Below are 21,765 nucleotides of genomic sequence, written 5' to 3' on the forward strand. Positions count from 1 at the left end.
GTAGAGCACGTCTATAGTGATCCATCCCATGTCATATTCTCCCTGGTGTCCAGCACCATTAGTTTATGGGTGTCAGAGGATACACCCCTGACTGATCTGATAAATAGGTATTAATGTACCTATCCTTGATTAATTTGTCTAGTCCCTTTTTTAACCTAACAATACTGACTGCCTCTAAAACCTCCTGTGTTGAGTTTCACAAGTTAAGTATGTTTTACCTAAAAAGTACTTCCTCTTGTTTTTTTTAAACCTGTCACTGTTAATTTCAGGCAGTGGCCCCTGGTTCCAGTATTCTGGGACTTGATGAATAACAGTTCCCTGTTCACTTTATCCACAGACAGCATAACTTTACAGACCTTTCTTATATCACCCCCTCACCTTTCTCCTAGCTTTTTTAATCTTTCCTGGTGCACTAGCTACTGATCAATTTTGTTGCCCTTTTCTGTACTTTTTCTAATTCCACTACATCCTTTTTGAGATGGGAAGACCAAAACTGCACACAGTATTCAACATGTGGACAGACTATGGATTTATATAGTGGCCTGATGACGTTTTCCATTTGGCTTCCAATTCCCCTTAACATTTATTCTTTTGGTCACTGCTGTGCATTGAACTGATGTCTTTAGCAAGCTATTTACAGTGATTCCAAGGTTTCTTTCCTGAGTCATAACAGCTAATTCAAAGTCCAGCATTTCATCCATATAACTGAGGTTATTTTTCCCAATGTGCATTACCCCCCCCAGGTCTGCACAATCAGCTGCCAGTGACCCCCTCACCCATCAGCAGGATTGGCCACCAGGGACCCTGGTCACTGACTGGTGTCAGGGGGGGCATGTGCCCCCCCCAACTCAAGAGGCACCAGTCACCCATGTTTCCAGTGATACAGAATCTACCACATGCCTCAATATATTGTTCCAGTAACTAATTACAACTACAAGTAAAAAAAAATATGTGCTCTACTTCTCATCTCAATTTGCTGAGGATCAGCTTCCTTCCACACATTGGCTTTTGTTATACTACTTCCTTCTAAACTAAAAAGCCCCGTTACCAAATTTCTGTTCCTTCCTACATACTTAAAACTGTGAGCCAAGGACCTTGCAACTTTCTGTTTGTTAAACTAAATACACTGAGCTCACAGAATCTTTCAGTATAAGGCATCTTTTTCCAGTTCTTTATTCATTTTAATGACTCTTCTCCAAAGCTTCATTTTTTCAACATCCTTCTTGAATTGTAAACATCAGAACTGGTGTTTTCCAGTATTGCAGTAGCAGCCACACCAGTGTCAAATCGTCATTTTTAGCAATCCCTCATGGTTGCGGATGATCACTTCCACTGGTCAAGTAAAGATGAGTTCCTTGATGACTAAGAAGGTCAATTCTAGAGTCACAGACTCTCTGGCAGACACCGCAGGTGGTGATTAAAGAGAGGGCCAGACCACAGATTTATGTCTTGTATCCTTTCCATTCATTTCTGTCATTTTTCTGTCTCCAGGGTGAGATGGTTTTCCTCAATGCCACTTCTCTCACAAAGTGTTGCCATGTTACCTGCCCTAGGATGGTTTTTCCCAATTTCTAATCTCAGTTCAACTTGAGGATGTCCTTGAAGCATTTCCTCTGGCCCCTGCATGTGCTTTCTCCTTGGCCAAGGTGGGAGTATAGCAGTTGTTCTGGCAAACATATATCACGCATGTGCACACAATGTCCTGTCCAGCACAGCTGATGTTGAATAATTAATGCTTCAATACTGTTGATGTTAGTGTTGATGAGGACACTGGCATTTGTGCAAGGGGCCTCCCACTTTATGCCAAGGATCTTTGGGAGGTAGCACTGGTGAAGGCATTCTAGACTTTTCAGGTGGTCCAAGCTTCACAGCCATAGAGAACAGTGGGGATTACCACAGCCTTGTATAATAGGAGTTTTGTCCAAGTCCTGATGTCGTGATCATTGAATGCATGATGATACAGTCTTCCGAAGGCACAGCTGGCACATTGGATCCTATACTGGATCTCCTCATCAGTGCTGGCCGCCTTTGAGAGTTGGCTGCTGAGGTGTGCAAAGTGTCAAGTTCTCTTGCTCCTGTCTGTCAATTAGGATATTTGCCAAGGGAGTTGATTGGGCTGCAGCAGGCTCATGGAGCACTTTTGTTTTTCCCCAGCACTGGTATGCTTGAGAAAAGCAGATAAGGGCTATTTGTAAGTCCTCCTCTGTATGTGCAACAATCATCAGCATAAAGAAGTTCCACAATTAAGACTGATGTAACTTTGGGTTTGGCATGGAGGCGGTACAGATATAAAGATTCCTGTCCATGCTGTACTCAATACCAATGCCGTGTGGCAGACCATCATTGATGAACATCTCGATGACCACAAGAAAGATGGAAAACAGAATTGGTGCAGTCACACAGCCCTGCTTGATACCAGTTCAAATGGCAAAGGACTCTATAGCACAGCCTTTATATAGGATGGAGGCAATTATTTGCAAAGGTTGCAAAGAACAATTTTCCAACTATTTAGTTGGTCTAATAAAAGATATCACATCTACCCAAAGAACCTTGAGAACAACACCAGGAACTTATATATGACCTTTATCAATTTGACCAAAGACCCTCAACTCTGTTAACTGGAAGGCTCTGTGGAAGATCTTATCAAAGTTTGGCTGCCCAGGGAAATTTATCACCTTCGTAGGCTCATCTACGAAAGATTCCCTTTGAGGATTTGAACTGAGAGATTGGAGAGAGAGTGGTTGCCTTTTGAGAAGTGTGCCCCCACAGATATTTGTGTATTTTTGTCTTTGATAGTTTTGTGGTGTGCATTCATTCTGGTACACAATTGCTGTTTGGTTTCTCCTACATATTTTCCATCAAGGCATTTATTAGGGTTACCATATTTCCAGGATCAAAAAGGAGAATACATGTGTGTGTGTGTGTGGGGGGGAGGAGGCACAGTGTGTGTGTGTGTGTGGTGGGAAGGAGGGACTGTGTGTGGGGGGGGGGGGGGGGGGGGGGGGGGGGGGGGGGGGGGGGGGGGGGGGGGGGGGGGGGGGGGGGCGCGCTGGGCAGTGATATGCCTGTGCCCTACCTCTGCCCCTCACTCCCAAGCCCCTGCCCCCCCAGCTGTGCCAGTACCCCTCACTTCCAACCCAGAGCCTTCTGCCCTCCAGCACTGCTGTGCCCCTAACTCCTCACCTGCAGCTCTGCTGCCCCCAGTGCTGCTCACTCATGACCCACAGCCCCCTGCCTCGCCAGCCTTGCTGCTCACACAGCTCGTGCACACACTCACACATTCACTCTTGCCTGGGAGCAGCTTGCTGGGGCCCATGCACAGAGCACGTGACCCCTGACAGCCCATCCTTTCCTGCTGCTGCCAGCCCCAAGTATCCAACGTGCTCATGCCCAGGAAAAGTGGAGGCAAAGCAAAAACCGGACATTTGCTTGTATTTTAAAAACCCATCTGGACATGAGGACAAGGATCCAAGAAAAAGGACATGTCTGGGAAAACCTGGGCATATGGTAACCCTGAAGTGCCACTGAATTTATGGCACATTATAATCCGCCTGCCCTCTGATAACCCCAGGTAACCTGTCTGCATTTTCCCAGCTACATTCTATCACCAGTTCAACATTCCCCCTCACCTCCCCACCTGTGTCACACCTGTTGTCTCCCATTCCCTCTGATCCTCACTGCCACGCATTTGCATTTTCATAGACCTGCATTTTGCATATTGGTTCCTGTTCTACCCAGAAGAGCACACAAAACACCAACAGACTTCCCTATGCCTAACGAAGGGTGTTTGTGCCAGAAAGCTTGCAAAGAACATTTTTTCAACTATTTAGTTGGTCTAATAAAAGATATCACATCTACCCAAAGAACCTTGTCTGCCTATGTGCTTAGATCAACACGGCTACAACTAACAACCCTAAAGCATGGTGGTGTTCTTAGCATTTTTCCTGGATCTTCCAGACCACAGAACTCATGTCCAGGGTGCCTCTTGATGGCATGAAGACACACTGAGACTTAGAAAGGATTTCCTCAGCAAGAGGGAGTGGTCAATTCAGCAGAATTTGAGCAAGGATCTTCCCAGTAATGGAGAGGAGAGAAATACCTCAATAGTTTCCACAGTCAGCAACCTTGACTGTAGTGTCAAATAGCAAGTTAGTAAGCTTTCTGCTCTTATGGTATGTTTTCCTATCTGTATAACCAAAGATCTTTTTAGACTTTTTAATCACAGCATTTCACTAGGTGTGTATATTAATTTGCTTATGCACTAAGACCCCCCCGGTGCTATTCAAATTCACTTTTGCAGAATAGTCATCCATTCTGTAAGTATGAACTCCATTCTTTGTTCCTAGTTCTGTGGCCTTATATTTGCCCATAATAAAACATGTATTGTTTGCCTGAGAGATATTATGCAGATTTAGACTTTACTTGGTTGTGAGGACCTAGAAAGCAATCCAAGTCAAAGTCAGCGTCCATGTTGCAGGCCATAGTAAAAGGTATTATGATAGTGTTGTACCCAGTGATTGAGGTAGGAGAGTTTTGGGAGGAAATTAAGAGCTTTGTCTTAACCGTGCTGAGCTTGAGCTAGTAGATAGACATCTGTAAGAACATGTCAGAGAGATTGCCCAAGATCTTACTTTGGATGAAAAATAGGTCTGGAGCAAAGAGATAATAAAATTATCAATAAAAGGTAGGAGAAATTTTATAATCATCTTTGGAAGTATGGACAGAGATAATGTTCTAAGAACCCTTGTTCTTGATCCAAGTCGTGATTAGATAAATGCAATGGCAGGAATTATGCAACCTTTGAACCCTCATACTGTCTTTAAGTCAGAATACTGTTATCTGACTCTCTTTTTTTGCTAATGTTGGTGCTCTTTGAATTTGTCCAAGCTCTTCTCTTTCACTGTCAGAAGCCCACTGCACTAATTCTTGTTGATAGCCGAGTGACAGCATTTACCAAAGGCAAAAGCTAGTCAAATGTTGCTATTTTGTTGCTGAATTTGACCATAAAATGCACATTGGTCCAGCAGATGGTTTGGCCACTACAGGACAATAGGAGATTTCAGGGTACCTCTCCCTCTGAATCACTGCTGGATTACATGTTTATTCCCACAAGCAGAAGCAAGGTTCTAAACCATCCAACACTAGGCTTATGTACCGGTACTTCTAGGTACAGAAAGGGAATAAGGGCCAGATGATGTAATAGGTTAGTTTCCTAGATTTCCATGCTATTTTTCAGATCCCTGCTATCTGTTACTCTCTCTAAGATTCCCAAAATACCTCCAGGAAAGAAAAGAAAATGCAATGATATATAGTGCTTATGGGGATTTTTACACAGGATGAACATGAGCCACCAGTGTGATGCTGTAGTCAACAGAGCTAATAGTATACTGGAATGCATTAGCCAATGCATTGTGAGCAGGACTAAGGAAGCAATCTTCCTCCCTACTCCACACTGGTAAGACCCCACCTGGAGTACTGTATCCAGTTCTGGGTGCTGTACTTAAAAAAAATGTGGAAAACCTTGAAAGGGTCCAGAGAAGGGCCACAAGAAAGATTAAAGGCCTGAAGGACAAACCTTATGAGGAAAGACTAAGGGACATGGGACTGTTCAGTCTGGGGAAGAGAAGACTGAGTGGGGACTTGGTGGTTGTCTGTAAGTATATAAGGAGTGAATATTGGGAGCTGGGAGAAAAACTCTTCATTAGGATGCCCCAGGAGAGGACAAGGAGCAATGGCCATAAACTGTTAGAGTATGGTTTCAGGTTAGATGTAAGGAAGAACTTCTTTACAGTAAGGGTGACCAGAATCTGGAATAGACTTCCCAAGGAGGTGGTGCAGTCCCCAGTCTTAGAAGTCTTCAAGAGGAGACTGGACAGACACCTTGCTGGAATAATTTGATCTCAGCAGTATTGCTGCCCAGAGCCGGGGGCAGGGGTTGGACTTGATGATCTTTCACAATCCCTTCCAGCCCTTAATTTCTATGATTCTATGATACATCTACCATGGGATGGAGGGGGAGTAGGGTGCGGCGCTTTAATTAGAGTGGCTTTGAGATCCGCTGTAATTAAAATGCCCACAGCATCACATATATTCAGCATCCTGCACTTCAAAATAGCTGCAGGGGTGCTTTAACTGAAGCTCTTTCAACAAGTTTTAGTTAAAGTGCCCCTGCCACCATTCTGAAATGTGGGCATGCTAAATACATGTGATGCAGAGGCTGCTGGACCATGCTAATTAGTACGTTTCAGCAGACTCACAGCAGACTCAATTAATCGAGTGCACACATTGGAACAGCGGTTCATTGTGTGTGTGGTTGCCATATTTGTTATCTTCATACCAGAAATCAAATGGCAACATTATTGCTATTTGTGACATTGGTGGCACATTTTGTGTTACCAGAATATTGTGCTGTCATGGTTGGCAACATCCTGGATTGTATAGGAACACAATGATAAAAATGCCTATGCTCAGTCTATGCTTGTACTCACATAGTGGTTTGCATTGGTTGAGCTGTATACCGTTTTTACTCATATACCACACATGCCTTTTCCCCCAAAAACAACCCTATACAACTGGGGTGCAGGTTTTAAGCAGGGAAGTTGATTTTTCTTTGAGATGTGCCCTAATGGCTGCCAAAATGGCTGCTGTTTCTCTCCAGCCCAGCAAGCAGATGGGGCAGAGTCCAGGGTTAACCCTCTCACAGCCACTAAGAAATTTGTGGTAGCTATTGGGTAAGCACTGTAACTTGTTCCTGAAGCAGCAGTTCAGCTGGGTCAGGGCAAGTAAGCTGCTATGTGCACTTTGTAGTAACTCGACAAGGCTTGTGGTGTGGGAACAGCACTTTATTATTTACAGGAACTTATATAAAAAAATATTTACAGTAAAAAAGTAACAGTCTTGCTACTGCCTTTGCAAGGGTCTGGAGCCTAGTCTTCTTCCTGTCTTGCCACAGGGGGAAGTTTCTGCTGCCTTACTCAGATTGCCTACTGGGATGCTACATGTGGACACTTTGTTTCCAGAAGGACTTGACTTGTTTTATACAGCTGGCCATGACTCCAGAAAAAATAATTTTTTCTTCCAGAAACAAAGACCCTGTCTTATTTTAGGGGCATATGTGGTATTTGAGAAAGTATGATGATTGCTACAGTACTTTCACCTGTTAAATATCCTGACTCAGTGTGTCAATCTGAACTCAGCTCACTAAGATCTGTAGAAGTGACAGGGCTACAACTTACGATTGCTGTCTTACTTTATTCTTCTGTCTTCAAATATGAATATGACACATTGGCTCTAATCTGTGACAGGCATTGCATTTTCCCAAAAGAGTCTATCAGCAGGAGGCACCAAGAGGGGAGCCCATTACCCTCCAGTGCACCACTGCAAAACACCCTAGTTCAGGGGCACCACATCAAAACACACAGTTATCTCCTGTCCAAACATTTTCAGCATTGGAAGATGGATTTTTAAGGAGCTTCATGTGTTGGACATAAGATACAACAGTATCCGTTCTGGTTATCTCCAAGGCTGTTTGGAAATCTCCTTCAACTTATCCCTCAGACCCAAGGGATGAGACCATGACAGATACCTGCTGAGTTGTGGACTATGTGCCCTTAATGGACATAGGGCGGGATGGTGGCTGGAGAAAGCTTCAGGTAGAATCTGGTGCTAAGGCTGGTTCAAACAATGCAACGAGCTTAATTTCAATGCAAAGGTGGTAAGTGGTAAAGAACAAGTGTGCAAGTTCTTCAACTTTCCTTCCTGGATACTGGTGTCACACAGAAACATGACATGGTTGGTATGCCCCTACACCACAACTGTTACCTTCAGGGCATTTGCAGCTGGTGTAAATCAGAGCAGTTCTTGGACCATTTTAACTTCATGCAATGAGATCTGTTCTGTCCTCATGTAGCAGCAGGATTAGGTGAGTGCAGACATAATCCTGAAGCCATCTTTATTCAAAGACCTTTGACCTTCAACCTCTGTCCCACTTTATTTGAGGATTTTTACTCAGTCTCTTCCCCCCGCTCCCATTTTACCTCTTGCATTGGAGAGCTCCCTTTATAAAGTGATATTTATTTTTATCCCTCTCTTGTTTGCTGCTTACCCTTTGAAGGCCGCAACTTTGTAATTATATTTGAATTTATAATTACCTTTTTTTTTTTTTGCTTGGGAGTCTTTGCTTCTTGCTGTATGAGCTAACTGAAGTGCCGGAACATAGAACTGCAAAGGGGTCTCCTAGGCCAGCAAGTCCAATCCTTTGTATTCACAGGCAATCATTTTCCCAAAATTTCCAAAAATCATCCATTTCAAACGTCCCCCCAAAACAACATCTACAAGGCACAAACTAGAAACACCTTAAAACATACCATAAGTAAAACAGGAGAGATGAGGGCTCTTCTGATGTTCAGCCACTGTAGTGACAAAGTAGTATGCTCAATGGATTCTAGGAAGAGGACCACGGCCTGCAGAGCAGAGAAAGAAGAAAAAAATAAAAACCCAGTTCTGCCAATTTTACTAGGGAAACAAATTTCCTGACATTCAATTTGGTGATGGATTTGGCCCTGAGTAGAAGAAAAAGATCCCCTAGCCAGGAAACTGTCAGCTGTCTAACAACAGGCAGGAACATCACTGTACCTCAGTCAAAATCCCCAGTGACAGCTGTGGCCAGTTTACAGTCTAACTGTAATCATAATGTGTATGATTATGAAGACCACACAGTCTTTATTAGTATAGCTTTTGGCTTAAAAAGTTCTGTCTCCAACATTCACTCTGCAAATGTACAGTATTTATAAAAAGTGGTATTTGTTTAACTAAGCTAAACAAGCCCAATTCCTTTCATCTTATTAAATAAAATAAGGTTTCCATCCCTGTAACCATCTTAAGGTCCTTCTTTGTCCCTGTTCCCATTTAAGTTCATCTTTCTTTCAACATAGTGACCAGAACTATAAACACTATTCTAAATGGAGTCCTACCAATACCTTATGTACCGTGAGTAGTACTTCCCAATTGCTACTGAATAAAACCTTGCCTAAAATGCACTAAAATTGTATTAACTTTTTTCACTACTTCATCACACTGGCTGCTTACAGTCAACCTATGATCAACCAGTACACCCAGAACTGTCTTCCTCAGTTGTCTTCAGCTTATCAGCACCATCTCATAGCCAAAGTCTTTGTTGTTCCATAAGTGTGTGACTTCGCATTGCCTACTGTTATACTCCATACCATTCCTTGTGCTTCTCTCCACAAGAGTATATCAGTTTGCCTGTATAATACACTTGTTTTCCCATATCAGTATTAGATGCTAATGAATTGGAACCAAACTCCATACACTGTTAAAAAAAAAAAAAAAAAACAACCCACCTTGTACAGACATTAGGGAAATACATAATTCTTGTCATTGTCTGAAGGAAACATTCACAGGCAGTGACTCCTGGAAGTAATGGGTATTCCTTGCCCTCCCTTACATGCAAAATGTTGTCTGTGTACCGTATTCTTTTGTATACAACACCCCCCCAAATATAATACACAACTTTTTTGAAAGGCAGAACAAAGAAAAAAAGATTTTTCCAGTTATGTCTGCATAGAGCAGGGACAGAGCCTAATCTTCAGGTGACTCTCTCTCTCTCCTGATTAACAAAAAAGCAGAAACACTAGCTACTGCAGAAAACTTGACTCCACAGGTGGATCTGTGATTTTTTTTTAAAAGAGCTAAGTAGTCTCCAGGGCTGTGAAATAGGAGGAGAGAGACCAGGAGCAACTAGCAGATTGCAAAAATGTGCTAAGAAATTTAGCTTGATTAATGGAATGTCAAGACCATTAGAGGGGAGGGGATGGTTAACAACTGTGAAAAACAAATGAGCCATTAAGTCAGTTGACTCCCTTAGTGACTGAACAGTAATTCCACAACTGCTACACACTGGGCATGTCTACATGTGTGTTTTAATGCACAGTAGCCTATTTTACTGCACATTAAAGCAGTGCATAAAGAGCTGTTCAAATATGCTAATGCACAGTAAAATAGGCTACTGAGCATTAAGTATCAATTAAAAATATACCAATATTTTCTCATATTGGAGGTAATACATTTAATGTGTGTTAGGAAAAGCGTGTTAATGCATGTGTAGACATGCCCACTGTGGAGTAGGAGTCAAAGCAGGGTGCTTCCTTCTTGGTTAGAGAATCAGTTTTCCTGCTTGGCCTCCCCAGTTTTGGGGGGCTGATTTTTGGAGAAAAGTTTTGTGTCGTATGTGACAAAATATTGGTATATTTTTGCTTTCTCTTCTCCCCCTTCTTTCCTCCCTGCCCATTAACCTAAGTTAAGTTTCAGGCCTATAAGATACTGTGGACTAGATGAGCATCTCTGCTTCTTTTTCTTTTCCTATGGAGGCCTTTAGTCATGACAGTCCTCATCCAGTTGTGTCCCAAAAACAAAGACAGAGAAATAAATATAGGGCTCAATTAGAGAAAAAAAAAATCCCACAACTAAGGAACTATTATCAAATGCAAGGAAATATCTATTGTATTATAGTCCTTGTTGCAATTCACACTTACTGCTTATAATTAGTTATATGTAGTCAGAGTGAATCACCAGGTCTTTCTAACCTAATGTCTTATTCAGATACCTATTGTTAGAACCTATGGGTGCCTGTACCCGACTGCGGAGCCTACTCTGACACGTAATTACAGCATGTCAGAGATTAATCAAGTCTGCTGGAGCATAGTAATTACCTCCTGCTTCTCATGTATCAGCATCCTCGCACTTCAAAATGGCAGCAGAGGCACTTGAACTAAAGCTAATTGAATGAGCTTCTATTCAAGCACCCCCGCCATTTTGAAGTGCAGGGATGCTGATACACAAAACGCTGCAGTGCTTTAATTAGAGCGGCTCTGAGGTCCCCCCCACCCACCAGAGCACATGTAAAAGTTTCTGTCATTGAAGGCCTATAAAGAAAGTTTGATATTTGAAAACCAAAATTGGATTCAGTGTCACCTAACATTATACCACTAGAGAATATATTTCAGATGGTAAAATCAGAGGAGATGAGGAAAAGAATGGTGGTTTTAGAAAAGTGGAGCAATGCATCACAGCACTTATAGCTGTCTTTAATCACAGAAACTTCCTCTGCTCAGATAATTATGCCAGAGAGTCTGATCTCCACACTTTACTTCTACTTTCCATATCTGAAGGTAATGAACTTTTTCACTTCTATTAGATTCACTGAAACATTTTGACTTTCCCTTCAGATATCCTTTTATATTTTTTTTAGGATAACCCAAAGAAGCTACGTATTTTTACCTGTAAATAAATAAAATCACTCTTTTGGCCCAGTGATTGGTATATTTATATTTTCTCATGATCAAGAAAGTCATGCATTATGGAAGAACAGAGATTGTATTGTATTTTAATAAGGTTAAGTATATAAATCACACCTAGAAAATCATGCAGGTGATGAAGAAAGCTCTTGCTTTTGGTCTCAATTTATTGCTTCAGGTTTCTCGGACTGAGGTCTTGAAATCTAAATACCATATTCATCAAGTGATTACAGAAACAGGAAAGTGTTCTTGCCTTTTATTAAAGGAAGGCAAGTTTTTTCCAGTAGTGATTATGAACCAGGATGATCTGATTCTGTAGTAAAGAAAAAGGATAGGCATATCTAGTAATTAACTCTTTGCCTGAGCAAGTTATGCCATTAAAATCCATGGGTTTTTTTGTTCTATGTTTAGATGTGATCTGTTTGTTCACCCTGTCATTGTGGTATTGTCACAGACTTTGCTGTGTTTAGTAATGTTTCTGACACTTAATCTTTGTTACTCTTTATTTCTCCCATACCTTACCCATAACTTAAGAAAATCAGCTTTCTGTAGACTAAAAGATCCCTTCCCTGTTGCTTAATCCTACCATTCACCCAGTCCCTGGAGTCTGTCCTTTCCTGGCAGCCAAAGACTGCACAATTTCTCCTGTGCACGCTGCTTTTAAATCCACCCTGTACTCAAGTGCTACATGCAGACCAAAATAACATCAGCTTAGAAATGGAGAAAAGCTGGACCCTTCTGCTTCCCAAAGAAACCTATAATGTAATGTTACCCGAGTTAAATCTGTTTCCATCCTTCAGCTGTGCCAGCAGCGCCCAGTAGCTGGAGCCTAGACAGCGGAACCAGAGAGGCCCTGCCATTCCTGTCTGCCCACGTTGGGAGCATCTTGGCCCCACCAGTACCTCCCCGAAGCCTACCCCATGGTAAGGAAATGCCCAGTAGGTCCACTGGATAATTCCTGCAGTCATGCACAGATACATCTAGGACACACGGATGCTTCTGTGAAAAGAAAAGGAGAAAAAGGAGAGAAGCCTTTCCTGGTCTGCTTGCCTGACTGTTAGATAAGTCTTAACATTTCATCAGCTGCAGTAACAAGGACTTGGTGTGTTTGGGGACTTGAATTAAGTTTGTGAGTGGTATAAACTAACCTGGGTTTTTGCCAGTGACTATTTTCAACAGTAGCTTAAGGCTAAAGAGCTATTAATTGAGTTTCCAGATGTTTGATGTTTACGAGCCTGTTGTCTTGCCATGAGATCCTTGGTAACAATGGTGGGTGGAATTTTGTTACTGCTACCAAACTCTTCATTTGCACTTTGCAATAATGTGACAGATACACTCCAGGTTACCCATTAAAAAGATTGTTTTTCAGGATATATGGTAAGCTCTGGACTGGAGTTGAGCATTCAGTATTTGGACCTGGTTGGTGTTACAGAGGATACAAGAACAGGGAATGCATACTGCCTTGAGGCTACAAGCTCTCAGATACAACTCTTTGTTAATATTTTATTTCTTGTCTTGTTTCAGGACACTACTCACTGCACTTTGATGCCTTCCATCATCAGCTCAGTGACGCCCCCCCAGCATTGCCAGCAAGAACACTGCGCAAGGTAAAATGATCTCTTGAGAATGCAGGGCTTTCATAACACTAGAATCCCCATCTTTTTTATGCCTTTCCTTGCTAATTCTAGCATCCATCCTTCTCTCATATTGTCTGAGCAGCAGGAAGCCCATCATCCTGCTGTGTCTTAAAAGCAAAAGCTCAGACTGAAGACTAATGCTGCTTACTATCTGCACCCAGATTTCCATTAAAGTGACAGTTTACTATTATTAGAATAATTAAATGGCCCCAAGATGTATTCCATTTTGGCCACAGAAGATTCACCAGCCTAGTGGGGTAACTTGTTTTTTTTATTTTGTATATAAGCTGTAGATCCAAGGAGGCAAACCATTAACTGTTCAGTTCTAATCACAAATGAGACTCTCATTTGTCTCACCTAGGAATTTTGAGAGTAGGTGAGGGAAGACCAGTAGCATTTCCACCATTATGATGTAGCAGAGCCTTTTAATTCAGATGGACACAGGAGGCAGGGACTAAAATGTTCAGTATTCAGGTCTCTTTAGAATGGTCTTCAATACATATCATCAGGTAGTGAGAAGGCATAACGTATTTCCCTCCTTAAGCAATCTTTTCCAACCTCTGCCTCAAGAAGAAAAAGTTAGTTCTTCTTTCCTGGTACTCAGAAATAACAAATCCCAGAGGGTTTTTGACCTCACTTGCGACTAAATAACTGAAACGAAAGCATGATATAATGCATCTGATACTGAAAGATATCTCTGCAATCAGTCTTTTGATTACTACAATTCCTAGCATCAGTAGCCACAGAGGTCGTGTCTACATGTGCTCATTTACTGTGCAGTAATTGAAATTTCTGCGCAGTATGGGCACATGTCTACACATGCACCCACACTGCACAGTAAATATGGCGATTTACACCAACTTGAGCATAAATTTGATACCTGTATCATGCAGTAACACACATGTAGACTGTAGTCCCAACTCAGTCCACACACAGTGTTAATGTGCTTTAATGCCTGCACAGGTAAACATTAGCCTATTCCTGCTTACTGTGCAGTTATTTCTGCACAGTAAATTTAAGTTGGTGTAAATGTACATGTAGACTTGCCGAGAGGGTGTTATGTATTTGAGACCAAATGATAGCAGTGTTAATTAAAAAGTTATTTATGGCTAATGTCTTTTGGGTCAAATTTTCAAATCTACAGGCAGGTGCAACAACATAAATGTGCTGATAAATATGCTAGGTGGTCCAGGATGCATAGGTAAGCTGTACAAAGATCCTTCCTAAAACTTCTTACTGCCCTCAACATAACAGTACATTGAAATTCATAAGATTTGGAGAGTGCTTTGGAAATTACACCCCCTCCATTCTTTCTCCTCAAGTGGGGCTGAAAATGCATCAGCAGTGGTGAAACAGAGCATAAAGGAACAAAACAGGAGTGAATGACCAAATCCCCGACTTGTTACCATGATTGAGCTTCATAGAACTTTCACTTTTGGTTCCTGTTTGAGGAACCAGGCAGCAGAGCAGCATTCAGGCAAGGGAGGTATTAAGAAACTGCAAAGAAGAAATCCAAGGAGAGTAGAGAAGTATAAGGAAAGAGAAGCAAAGAAGAATAGATCAGCACAAGTCATAACATGGAAGCAGACATCATCTGATTTCTCGTTTGTGCAGCCTTAAAAATGTTTAAGGTGGCACAGATGCAGCTGTGCCCCGACACATCGTGGCACCACTGAATCGCAACGTTCTGCAATATCTGTTTCTAACCATAATAGGGACAGGGAGCATACATTCAATACCCACCACATTCACATGGACTTCACCTGCAGGCAGCCTGAATAATAAGAGTGGATGCTGGGGAGAGGATTAGGACACAGAGAATAAAGAAAAGATAGAAAAAGAGAGCTGGGAAAAGGGGAAGAAGATAAGAAAAAGGATGAAAAGAGGGAGCACTGAAAAAGATAAAAATTAAGGTATGGGGATGTATATGTTAAGTGCTGCAGGAGCAGGGAGGAGACAATGGCGCATCTACGCATGTTATTAATGCAATACAGTAAAATACTGTGCAGTAAGCCACCTCCATCTACATGTGCACCCTGTTGGAAGCAAGTCTGTTCCCAACAAGAGCAGTGCAGTACATGGCTGATCCTGACCTACTCTCCTTGCAGCAGCCAGGGAGAACTCCAGACTCCCCTGGGGTGCTATCCGAGGGGCTGGCAGGGGCACAGGAGCTGGTCTTATGGCCCCATGCACATCAGGAAGGGTCCTGATGAGCACAGGGCTGAGACAGCTGCCACTGCAGCCACCAGAACTCTCTCATCTTATGTACATCAGGACAGAGCTGCCAATGAGTGGTGTCCAGTGGAGCTCCCCTGTCTAGCAGGGGGCTCACTAGGAGCTGTCCTGCTTCTGGGGCAGCTGCCGGTGAGGCCCTTGCTGGGCAGATTTCCCATCCAGCAGGAGGCTCGCTGGGAGCTGTCCTCCTGCCTGGCAGCTTCTCCATACGTGGTACAGGCAGTCCTCGACTTACAATGTTTCGAGTTACATTTTGCACTTACGACGTTTATAAATTAACACCCTGTTTCAACTTACAATGCCAGTTTCAACTTGCAACGCTTGATCCGATGCAATGCCATGCCAGCGAATGAGTTCGCTGCATTGCCCATCTCCCTGGAGATCATCCTTCCAAACTTCCTTGGACACTTTCTTTAAGAAAGCAGACAAGACTCCAGAAAAACCTGCAGGCAAGACTCCTGAGAAGACTGCAGCCAAGAACCTTTCAAAAAGTCCAACCTAGAGCCCTTCAAAAAGTTCACCAAAGTCACCTCAAAGAAGTCCTTCCAAATCAATATGATTGCTATTTACAATATAAATATATTAATGTAGCTATATCACTCATCTATAATTGATTTGAGTACAAAATTCTGGGGTATTTTTGGTGAAAATAGGGTATTGGGCCTTGGTTCAGGAACCAATCCCCCATTTTTAACATTGTTTTTTATGAGAAAATTGGTTCCAAGTTACAACATTTCAACTTAAGACATGGTTTTCAGGAACCAATTGTGTCGTAAGTCTGAGGACTGCCTGTACTGTGTAGTAGCTAATGCACAGTTAATCCACTATCTGTATTTACAGGTAGTAGAAGACCACACATTAGCCTAATTTACTGTGCAGTAGCTGTACATGGTGACACCTTACTGCACAGTAAATTAGTCTACTGTGCATCTCATGTAGGTGTGCCCAGCATGCATTAGGTGGGGGGCACAGTCTGTGTACCATTAAGTCCTTACAAATAGAAGGACAAAAGGAGTCCAGTTAACACATCTGAGCCCCAATATGTAGGACAGGAAGTTATCTATCATAAACATTTTTAATAAATAGAAAATAGTTAATTATACATGGTGAAACATGTCCATCATGCATGAAGACTTGTAACACATTATTAATATTTTCAGTGCAATATGTCTGGTGCAGAGCTTTACATAAATGCCGTAATATGCGATAGGAAAGGAATATGGCTGGTCCTTCTTGCCTTAAGCAAAAAAAGATATGAACAGTATATCATGGGCTATAAACCATGAAACCTGCACCAGTGAGGTACAGAATTGCCACATCACCAATTTTTAACTTCTGTGTGTCTCTTTTTAAACAGTCTCCTCTTCATCCAATCCCTGCATCACCCACAAGTCCCCAGTCTGGCCTGGATGGGAGTAACTCCACTCTGTCAGGCAGTGCCAGCAGTGGTGTCTCCTCCTTAAGTGAGAGTAACTTTGGACATTCATCTGAGCCCCCTCCTCGTACAGACACCATGGATTCTGTCCCTAGCCAGGCCTGGAATACTGATGAAGACTTGGAGACACCCTACCTCCCTGTCAGGTACAGTCTCTCTGAGCCTGATGTCCTGGAGTCTCTCAAATCTCAGCCATGTCGAAGCCACTCTGCTCCATCTGGAGTCATTCCTCAGGACACCCTGGACCCTCCAGCTCTACCCCCTAAACCATATCACTCCCGACTCCCAAATTTGGAAAATGAGGAGGGAATGATAATGGAAGAAGAAGATAAACATCGGCCACTGCATCGCAAGGTGTCCCAACCAGTCGGTGGTGGAAAGGAGGAGCAGGCCAGAGTAGCATGGGAGCATGGCGTCAGTGAGCAGTAGGCAGGACTCCCAAGAAGAAGCTTATGTGGTCATTCCAGGTCTAACAAGCAAGAAATCAGATATAAAGCATCAGAACTCAGAGGAGAGAACAGCAAACCAGTTCTTTATTTTCTACTGCTATGAGTTAATGTCTGGAGCCCATACAGAGGTTGGGCCAGCATGTGAGGTTGCTGCTTTCCTTTTTATTGCTTTTTTATACTTTTCATTTTTGTTATTTTTTTATTTAATTTTTGTGCAGTGGGCGCTTTATTCCTCCTGCAGTTTATCAGACCACATAAAGTGGCACATAAGCTGTTAGCCATAGAGACTTGCAGAAGCCGAAAAGAAATAGAATATTGGATGGGGGATGTGGCAAGTTGTTTTTTTTAAAAATGCTTTCCTCCCAGTTTTGAGACGCACACAAGTAGAAGCAGTTGCACTAGGGACATGTTTCTTTGCTGTATAGAAGTGAAAGCTCATTGCTGAATTCAGGGATTCCATGAACTGTCAGGCTGGAAGGTGCATGATCTGCCAGCAGGGGAAACGTGGCTGTGCTAAGAAGAAACTGGCTCATCGAGGTGTTTTGAGCATACACAACTGTGCAGTGGTCTCCCTGCATTGGCTAACATGTGCTGAAGTAATTTAATCACTGCTGACAGACTTCCATACTGACCTGTGAGGGATCATTTCAAACAAACTCTGCCTCTCCTGGTTTTTCATGTATTATTAATATTATTATTTCCTTAATTTCATTTTTACCAGTTAAACCAACCTGCTTTTCCATTGGAATCTGTATCCACTTGATGCTGTAGGTTCAGAGAGGGTTATGTAGCCCTGGGGGCTGCAACCCAATTCTAGGCCTTTCTCATGCCTAACTCTGGGCAGGTTGTTGTCACCAGCACTTTTATTCCAATTAAGTAACCAGCTGAGTGGCTTATGCCACAACTGGTTGATGACTCAGCCAGTAAGAAGAGAAGGCTTAAATACATCATACCAATCTTTGCCTCAGGGCTGAACATCTGCACAGTTCATACCAACATCCTCATCCAGGAGCTGAGGTTCATTAACTGTGTTTGTTATTGTAATATCTGTGCCCCTCTGATACAGCTCTATGCTGCTAGTGCACAAGGCCTCCATCTCTCTCTCTGCAGATAGGACATCCAGTGAGATGCTAGAAATAGCCAATGTTTAGTAAGCACTCCAGAGTCAGGGATTTTAAAGGTGACCTGTAAAAAGAGGAAAAATGTATGTTCCTTTTTTGGCTTCTGTATGACATATATAAAAGACGTGACAAGCTTTTCTTTCTTTTTTAAATTATACAAGGGTTTCTCCCACTAGTTTGTTTTTATATTACACTATAATGTCTTGACTTCCCTTTTATGCTGGCAGACTACCTGAAGGATTGGAGAATTATGACTGCACACAATCTTGCCCTTTTATGCAGGAGAATCCTCTCACTTTTCCTTGCAAGTTCTTCAAGGAATATTCTTCAAAAAGGAAATACAATTCCAACTATCTGATATTCCTAAAATAAACATGGCAAAAGCCCCCACATCCCAGCCTTGTTTGTAATCTTCTAGTAATTCCTTGTATTTAACTATTGCTTTTCATCTCCAGATCTCAATGCACATTCCAGAGGAGGGTAAGTATCAGTGCCCCTCTTTTTTATAGTTGGAGAAACAGAAGGACAGAGAAACTTAGGAACTTGCCCAATATTGCATCAGTTAGTGTCTCCCATTTCTGTGCCCTATCTCCATGGCCTCCCGTACATCATAAATATTAGACAGGAACAAAAAACAAGAGAAAAAGCTTCCTCTTCCCCACCCCCCTTTGCAGGTCACCTTTAGCTCTACCTCCAAGTTAGGTGACTGGGCACAGTACGCCACTTCTGAGCTCTCCCAAGGATAGTACATCTATATCAAGTTGGATTTAACTGACTGTTGAATGGAGAGGCTTTTGAGATGCTTTCTTTCTTTTCTCTCAAGCTCTATCCCCTGAAAAAGAAATATAGTTCTGTTTGCATTTCTTTGGTCTGGCTGGATAGAAAAACCAGTTTATCCTGCATCCTTTAATTTGCACTAGAGTAAGACCTTTGGAATTGCTGTATCCCTTACTGTTAAAATATAAGTGTTGAAATTTGGCTCAGGATTGTCATTTCATCTCTAGCTGGAAGGACAGCTTACCACTGTCAAGGCTGGCCTGCACAGAAATGGAAAATGATGAATGCCTTTATAAAGGTCACATTTGTGGAAGGCCTATCTCTTTGGCTGGGTAAATCAGGGTCAGCCTTTTGAAATTACATGGGTTATTCTTGTAGACTGGAGAATCTGACCCTGGATTTTTTTTAGGAATTATCAAAGCAAGACATGTGTTTCCCCTTTTTTGTAGAAGAGGTGAACAGTGTTGTACTGCGGGATGTATTGGAGTTAATAGTGGAGTGAATTTATTTCATTTAGTGTTTAACCTGCCTAACTAGAGCTCTGAAGAATTTCCTAAAGCATAACACCCTAGCCTGACTGGAGGACTTTGTCTATCATGGAGAAGCCCAGCTTAGATGTCAGATTTTTTGAAGTTTTTTACACATGTAAGAATCATAGAACAATAGGGATGAAGGGAACTCAGGAGATAATTTAGTCCAACCCCCTGATCAAGGTAGGATCATCCCTATCTAAAATATCCCAAACAAATATATAGAATCATACCATGGTTGAAAGCTAGGTAAGATGATCTATTAGATCAGCAGAGGACAACCGTTTTAGGCTGCATGCCAGAGTAAGCAGTTTGAGTTGGAGAGGTAGACAGGTGTTAGGACCCAGCCGCTGCCACTGCTTTTTTCTATGATGGCATGAGAGAAGTGCCCACAGTCAGTGGTTCCCTCTGCGGAAGTAGGGGAAAGCAACTGCTACTGAAGCCCCTACCATTGAGGTCTCTTGTCTGTGGGCTGAATCAAATGGCTCCAAAGGTTGTAAGTTGCCAACCCCTACATTAGATCATGGAAATGGGTATCAGGTAATTCTACAGAAGGTCCATAGTGCACAAATAGGGAGGGGGCAAATTCAGTTAATAAACATATACTTGAGCCTCCTTCAGATTTTTCTGAACCATGGTCAAATTTTAACAAAATGCTTTATGTATCCTTTAAATGCTCAATTTAAAAGAGTAGGAGAGGAAGTTAGTCTCAAGTGTGATTAAAACCTTGAAAATATGAAACTACTCTGGGGAAGAACATCCTTGACCAGTATTAGCATGAAAGTTGAGGACCCAGTTCAGACTTTGGGAACAGACTCCAGGTGCTGAATTAAGGCTGGATTTGAGGCTTTGAATTGCCCCCTAGGATACTGTGCTTTCTGTAACCCAGCATTGTAAACAGATGTTTACAAGGGGCATGGTGATTCCATTCTCATTCACCAAGTGTGAAATGGAAAATACTTCTTTTGGGTTGTTGAGCAACAAACTAGCATGTGGATTCAGGAGAGGATGGGTGGAGTCTTGCAGGAATTAATGAATCCATCCAACACTGGTTGGGACTACTGCCCCATCTGAAGGAAAAGGGAATGGTCAGAGGCAGTGGTGGAGGGGGAGCAATCAGAATTGTACTGAAGACTCCACTACATTTGTTCTTTGGTTGGGAAGGATGTTTTGTTTACATTGCCACATGCAAGACGGTAAGGATTTTTATTTTCATTTTTTAGGTTCTTTTCCCCTATGTGGGTAGGCAAAGGGACCTTGCATATCCTCCTGTTAGAGGATCAGCCAAATTAGGGAGGCAAGAGAGAGCAGGAGCCTTTGGGGAAAAAATTGTGTGATACTTAACTTTTCCTTCCATCATGCTTCTTTGTAAATACCCTATTTGAATGCTGTGTATTTGTACAGGAAATTGAGCAAAAAATGTATAGATTGTGATGTCTGACTGGTTCTCTGCCTTGTAAATGTGTTTTTAACCTCTGGCATTCTGTGCTTATTTAAAAAAGGCAAAAACCTCTAACCACTTCTCTTTTGTGTATTCATGTTTAAAAAAAAGGTCAAAATACTTAACTATAATGGAAATCAAATTTAAAATTAAAAAAAAAAAAAGAATTTGTACAAGTGTCCTAAAGGTATTTCATTGTATATATTGTGATAGCATGTTTCTGGAACCAACAAATAAGTGATGTGAATTTTAGATGTAAATATTTGCTGTTTGTTTTGGATTTTTTTCCTTTCCCTTCCCCATTCACTCGACTGCTGTGATGTGGAATTAAAGATTAATACCTGATATTAAAATGTTGGGTGGATGTATATTCATTGTGGTCCTGCTGAGAGGCTTGACCAGCTGCTCCTCCTGGTGTTCACAGGATCTCTCTCTGCTAGAAAAAAACAGATGGTGCACATTTCAGTCCAGTTATCTTGGCCCAACTTTATTCTCCAGATGATATTACAGAAGTGTTTTAGTGCATGCCAGCAATATCTCAGCATTTTGAGGAAAAGGAACTACTGAATGCATAGAGGCATCTGGAAAACCTTGAGTGCATTATGAATCGAGAGGGAACTGTTTCCAAAGCTGTGCTCAGACTGGCTGATAGTTGTCTGCACTGTTTGGAATGTCTTTTTATTTTAACACTTAAATTGGTTAGAGCAGAGGTGTCAGATACACAATACAGCCCACAAGCCAAATTCAGCGGCCAAAGTATCTTCAAGCACCTAATGCAACTGGATTGTGTGTTATACAAACTAAGTAAAATTCTACCACATGTAG

The 21,765-nt window shown here is 42.1% G+C and overlaps 1 protein-coding gene across 1 annotated transcript in view; it reads left to right on the forward strand.

Moving 5' to 3' along the window:
* DOCK3 (dedicator of cytokinesis 3) overlaps positions 1-21,304 on the forward strand; it is a 551,204-nt gene extending 529,900 nt beyond the window's left edge. Inside the window, exons 53-55 of the mRNA XM_019547385.1 lie at positions 12,116-12,238; positions 12,840-12,922; positions 16,545-21,304. Coding sequence (XP_019402930.1) covers positions 12,116-12,238; positions 12,840-12,922; positions 16,545-17,051 — 713 coding nt within the window. The 3' untranslated portion in view covers positions 17,052-21,304. The remainder of the gene's footprint in view (positions 1-12,115; positions 12,239-12,839; positions 12,923-16,544) is intronic.
* The last annotated feature ends 461 nt before the right edge of the window (positions 21,305-21,765 follow it).

This window comes from Crocodylus porosus, unplaced genomic scaffold (assembly GCF_001723895.1).
Source record: "Crocodylus porosus isolate Cpor-Errol unplaced genomic scaffold, CroPor_comp1, whole genome shotgun sequence".
NCBI lineage: Eukaryota > Metazoa > Chordata > Crocodylia > Crocodylidae > Crocodylus > Crocodylus porosus.